Source organism: Nanorana parkeri, unplaced genomic scaffold (genome assembly GCF_000935625.1).
Source record: "Nanorana parkeri isolate BGI_ZX_2015 unplaced genomic scaffold, ASM93562v1 scaffold757, whole genome shotgun sequence".
In the NCBI taxonomy this organism is placed as follows: Eukaryota; Metazoa; Chordata; class Amphibia; order Anura; family Dicroglossidae; genus Nanorana; species Nanorana parkeri.
In genome coordinates this window covers 485,876-491,892 of record NW_017307025.1, presented here as the reverse complement: position 1 = coordinate 491,892, position 6,017 = coordinate 485,876, and the positions used below count along the sequence as shown (strand labels likewise).

Genomic DNA, 6,017 nt, shown 5'->3' with positions numbered 1-6,017 from the left:
CTATTTATATAACATGTATATTCTGTGTAACAAACAGACTAATATTTGAATGCATTTTCGGCTCTCTAAGAAATTCAGTATTCCATTGAGCAGTTGAGCTGCAGTTGCCAATCTCTTCATCGTGCAGTGGGATTTGTCCCCTTTGATTCTGTTTGCATCCCCACCCTCTTTATCCCTTTTGCAAATAAGGAATTATGTGCTTTAGGCCTGGTTCACACCTGGGCTTTTTACAGCGCGTTCCTACACGCTGTAAAACGTTCAACATGTGAAAACCAATAATTGCCTATGGGCATGGTTCCCACCTGGGCATTTTACAGCACGTAGGAACGCGCTGCAAAACGCCCAACGCCCAAAGAAGTACAGGAGCTTCTTTGGGGCGTTTTGCCGCGCGTTGCCATTGGTATTCCCGAGTGTGGATCGGGGTTAACAAAGCGGTAACCCCGAGCCACACTCGGGAATACAGCGTACAGCTCTTACCTTGTCTGCGATCCCTGCTGTGTCTTTGGCGGCTGCCGACTTCCGGGTTCTGTCCCTTTTTTTTTTTTTTAAATAGAGTAAATAAAAGGGGAAAAAATCACACCGCCAGTGAAACACGCGTTTCACTGAACGGTAAAAACGAGCATAAAAAAAACGCTGACGTGTGAACCCAGCCTAATACAAAAATATTAGGCAAGAATCCAAATGCCCTTTACTGTTTCCTAATTTAGAGTGAAGCCAATTGCCCATTGCCAGTAACTATCAGTGCTTTTAGTGTTTGTATTAACATTGTCCATAGTCTTTCTGTATGTGTTTTGTATTTAACTTCTTGTTTGCTTTGCTTTTCTAGGTTTGTATCCCATAACAGTGAAGGATTTCTCTCCCAGGCTGCATTGAGCCTGGATCTGGCATGTTCTCTAAACTCAGTATAAAATGCTCTATTCATATACAAATATTTCAGACTAGGACAAGTTTGTCATTTTATGAAAGGACACATCGTGCTCATCTAGCAGGCAGGGATAATTGTTGTACCGAGGGTCAGGCACTGGACCATCATAACTCCAGATGATGATAATCAATTCAGGCTATTAAATCACTATATTTTATTCACCTAAAACAGTTTTTTTTCTTTTATCTTACTAGTAACATTTAAAATTAATCTGCCTTAAATCTGGAAACTATGAGGTCTGTGCTTTCACCTCTGTGCCTTTTTACTGTACAGTGGGGACATGGCTTTATATGTAAAATGCCTTTCCTTAATTTTAGACACTAAAAGAGCAGCAGGTGGCTTGTTCTCAGGGACTAGACGAGCTGAGCTCATGGGCAGGATTGACAGAAAAGGCTGTACGTGATCACCAGAGCAGCCCTAGATCACAGGATGTGTCCAGCCTTCAGGATCAGTATAAAAGCATGCAGGTATTGTTATAGTCTATACTGTTCCCTATTTTCATAATATTTACTATCACAGCCTTCTATATTATTTGCACCTTCTAATGTTGATTGGTGTCTTTACAATTGGTATAATGTTCAAAGCTAGGCTTATTTAGTATAATACAACAAGCGGAAAGTGCAGCTATAGCATCTTGTAAGATTTCAGTTTGGTATATTCTTGGTGAGAGGTGGCTTGCAATTGTCATGAGTTACTGCAACTTCCTATGACTACAGTATGGCTAAGTTGCAGAATTTAAGCGAAGGCTAAGGTATATTAGTCCTGTTTTTTTTTTCAACCCCTTTACATTGATTTGTATTACTCGGTTGTTTAAGCTTTTTACTTTTGTGTCACATAATCACTCTGATTCAAATACTCAGTATAACCTACCTATATGCAATCAATGCCTCTTTTTCTCCCTCCAGTTGCCTACTTTTTATTTACAAGTTGCGCTTCTTTTATATCTCTTACAATTTGCTGCTGTTCGATTTTTATTTCTGCTCCTAATGGAGCTTATATGTGTGAATGTGATCCTTGATGTGAAATGTTTCTAAAAACATAGTTCAGGAGAATATCACTAAACAAATCTTTCCCTAAACCAGGAGCTCAATAATGATGTGCAAACTAAAGCAAACAAGTTTGCTAGTATCATTAAAGCTGCGGAGGACTTCCTTGAGGAAAACAAGAACAAGATGGACCCTAAAGATCTTGAAGCATTTAAGAAAAAACTCCAGAAGGCTAAAGAACAATATCAGTTAATTCTGCAGAAAACAGGGGAGACAGAGAGGCAGTTAGAGTCTGCCGTTAGCACAGCCATTTTAGAGGAAACCAAAAAGGTAATGAACGTATACAGTTGTATCATCTGTTTTGGGTAAAATGTTTTCTCCTACATGTATGGTCAGAAATATTCAGGTTTAATTCAATTTATGTGCTTTCTTTTTTTGCTTTAAGTCTAAAACTGCAGAGGAACTGCAACAAAACCTAGGAAAGATTGAGAGTCTTCTGTGCCAGGTGCTTCCGGTTGTGCCATCTAAAAGCAGCCTGCAGAAAAGCAGCATGCCTGACGGAAGGGTTTCTGGTAGTAACGAGTTATCAGATGGATGTCCTACAGTGGGAGAAGCCACTGACATCATTAATAACCTCTATGAAAAGAGAAAGGTGGGTCAAGAAAGGCTATGTGATCAAAATGGTTGCACAGACATGTGTACATATGACATCACCTCGGGTTATCAGATTTCTCTCTCTGAAGTATAGATGTGAGCATTGTATTGCAGAGAGTAGCAGCATCATGCTTATATCTAGGTCTCCTGATCTTGTTGAAAAACAAATCTTTGAATAGTGCTTTAATGGATATTATGAAGATAGTTCTCGGATTATCAAATAAGCTAGTGAAAAGGTGTCTGAAAATTGTCTTTCAGTAGCAATGCCCATTCCTTCTCTTCTCAGTCCTAGACAGGATTTTTTCCATTCCCTGGCATAGCACAGCTGGAAAAAGGGGCTGAGATTTGTAACCCTAAGCCCTCGTTCACACCTGAACGTTTTGTAGCGCGTTCTACGCTCGACGAACGCTCTACAAAACTCTCAAAAATATAAATCCCATTGTATTCAATGGTCTCGTTCTCACCTTGGCGTATTTCCGCCCGTCCCTAACGCGCTACAAAACGGCCCACGCCTGAAAAGGTACATGTACTACTTTGGGCCGTTTTGTTGCGCGTTTCCATTGGGATACAGCCAAGTAGCCTTCCGAAACGCGCGTTTGTCGCGCGACTTTTTTACCGCGAATCGCGGTAAAAAACGTGCGCCGGTCGCGCATATGCAATACGCCTAGGTGTGAACGAGACCTTAGGGTACAAATAAACAGACAATTGCTTCCACATCCACCAGGCTTTATCAAATGACCATAATGTTTATAGGTAGCAGCAGCTGTATTGGTGAACTAGCAAATGGACAGAATCGCGGTTAAAAAACGCGCGACGGTCGCGCATATGCAATACACCTAGGTGTGAACGAGACCTAAGTCTGATGGCAGGTTTTTGAAATTTCACCAAATATTTTTCAGTGTGTTAGACAATTTCTACAGAAATGCTTAGTCCTGAAAATGCCCTGGATAATGAAAGTCCAGGTTACAAGACCTTTGGTTCTTGAGGGCCTCTCTGACACTTAGGGGAGATGGGATAGGAGGTAGCTGGATAAGTTTATACTTGTTGCAACATTTAAGACTACATATGAACTTTGATGGAATTTGTTTTATATTTAAGGCCCACCACCAAGAAATGTTAGGCCAGCAGCAGAATTTAATTTTGACCATACAATCAGCACAAGACTTCCTGGATAAACATGGAAACACTTTGCCCCCAGAAGAGCGAGAGCGATTGCAAAACCAGCTTGCACGCTTGAAGGAAGAGTTTGCTGCCTCCCTGTCCCAGGCACAGGTACAACTGAAGCATGCACAAGGACTGCGAGATGATCTGCAGCATTTCATTCACGATCATGGAGAGTTTGATACATGGCTTCAACAAAATGAAGAGGAGTTGGATAAGATGCAGAAGGGGGAGGCAGACTGTGAAACCTTGCGTAATTTGCTTCAGCGGCAAGCAGATTTTTCGGAAGATGTGATCTCTCACAAAGGAGATCTGCGCTATATTACTATTGCTGGACAGAAGGCGATCGAAGCAGAAAAAGCAGCACTTGAGCAGTCAAGTGAAGAGGTGGGAGTGGCAGCAACTTTGGTGAAAAGCAAACTTGAAGATGCCTCTAAGAGATACAGTGCCTTGCATTCTAAGGTAAATCGGTATTTAGTATTAACTTTAGCAGCATCAGTATTTAGTTTGCTAAGAACAATTTACTTCCCTTACTTTCAGTCTGTCAATTGGCATTACTATATACTATGGATTCACCGATACCGTTATCAGGAAGCCAGGCGGTGAGTCATTACACACCGCCTGGCTTCCTGATTGGGAAGCTGGACAATCAGGAAGCCAGGCGGTAAGTCGTTACCTACCCCACGGCTTCCATAGGCCAGAAAGCCGGCTCCATGCTTCCTTCTCACCTGGTGATGAGGGAGCATGGAGACGGCTTCCAAGCTAATCAGGAAGCCGGGTGGCAAGTCATTACACACCACCCCGCTTCCTTAAAGGGTTTCTAAACCCTCCGTTTTTTTTGCCTATATCTACTGCTAGCAAGCAGTAGATATAGGCAAAAAGTTTTTCTTTTAAAAAAATGCTTTAACAGCGGTTTAAACTTACCCTGTTTTTCGCCGCACGCTACCACCCAAGAATCCGAAACTGATCTGGCGGCCGCAAAGCATCTTGGGGCAGGCGCATGCGCAGTTCGGATTTTCGGCCGGAAGACGAGCAGAGATGCAAGGTTAGTCTGGACGCGTGATCCCCGCATGCAGACACCGCGGGATCGGAACTGCCAGCAAGGACAGAGGAGTCAGCGCTGGATCAGAGAGCTGGATGGACAGATGAAAACTTCAGGAAAGAAGAGGAAGATCGGATTAAGATACATCATTTAGGGTAAGTGCTAACATTAACATTGGGGGGAGGGAAAAATGTTTTTGACTTTAATGTCACTTTAATGGGACTTCTGGTATCGGTATAAGATATCGGCGAGTACCGAAAATAATATCAGTACCCGATACCAAAAAACCGGTATCGGTGCATCCCTACTATATACATTGGGGACATTTATCAACTCTGTTGCACTGCAAAGTAGTGCTAAACAGGGGCAGTGAGACAGATCGTGTGACAGATTTACTACAGCCTAACAACTTGATTCAAAAGTTCCTTCCTCAGCTCCTCTAAAGTAGCACTGCAACAGAATAAAACCTGAGCCTGATCACTTCTTAATTATGCCACTGTTTAGAGTGAAACTCTGTTGCATCTTCAGTAATTAATCTGTCTAAAAACTTTGTAAACTGTCACACCACTTGGCTGCCCAGGAATACAGACACACAGGTTTGTAACCCTGCCAAAGACAGAGGAAAGTCAGCCTCATTTGTGACTAACTATGTCTCTTATTTGCTAGATAAATGTCCCCCATTGTACATTTTAAAAACCACAAGAAAAGAAATGTTTTATTATTTACACACATTGTTTAAAGATCAAAATTGTAAGATTTTAAAGCAACTCTTTACTCTGTGTAACACATGCACTGTATAGCTAGCAAAACTGGGTACCTTCACTATGCTACCACTATCCCTGTCAAAAAGTACTTCTGGATATAGAGCACTAATGCCACACTCCATCCTTCCCGTAGTAAGGTGTTTGCATGGGCAAACACCAGTCCCAAGTGCTGTCACATGAGGTGGTGGAACGTACTAAGCCCCATGCAGTTACTTAATTTCAGTTGTTGGATGAAGCAGTGATGTGTGTACCTCTGTACACTGGGGATGCATTATGTACTAATGATCACAACAGACATCCTCAAATATTGGAGGAATTTTAAGGTACGCGTATTCCCAAAGGAATGTTGTGAAACTCTTTTGTATAAATGCTAGATTGTTTTCCATTTCTGTCTTCTTGCACTGATAGAAAAAAACAGAATGAAAAAAATAAATTATATATATATGTATATAATGTTTAAAACGTGTATGTATATATAATATATT

General features: G+C 41.5%; 1 protein-coding gene across 1 annotated transcript in view; it reads left to right on the top strand.

The window, feature by feature from the left end:
* Nucleotides 1–6,017, top strand: part of MACF1 (microtubule-actin crosslinking factor 1) — a 232,876-nt gene that overhangs the window by 129,399 nt on the left and 97,460 nt on the right. The window contains 4 exon segments of the mRNA XM_018564515.1: nucleotides 1,243–1,392; nucleotides 2,008–2,241; nucleotides 2,357–2,563; nucleotides 3,664–4,188. Of these exon segments, the coding sequence (XP_018420017.1) occupies nucleotides 1,243–1,392; nucleotides 2,008–2,241; nucleotides 2,357–2,563; nucleotides 3,664–4,188 (1,116 nt within the window).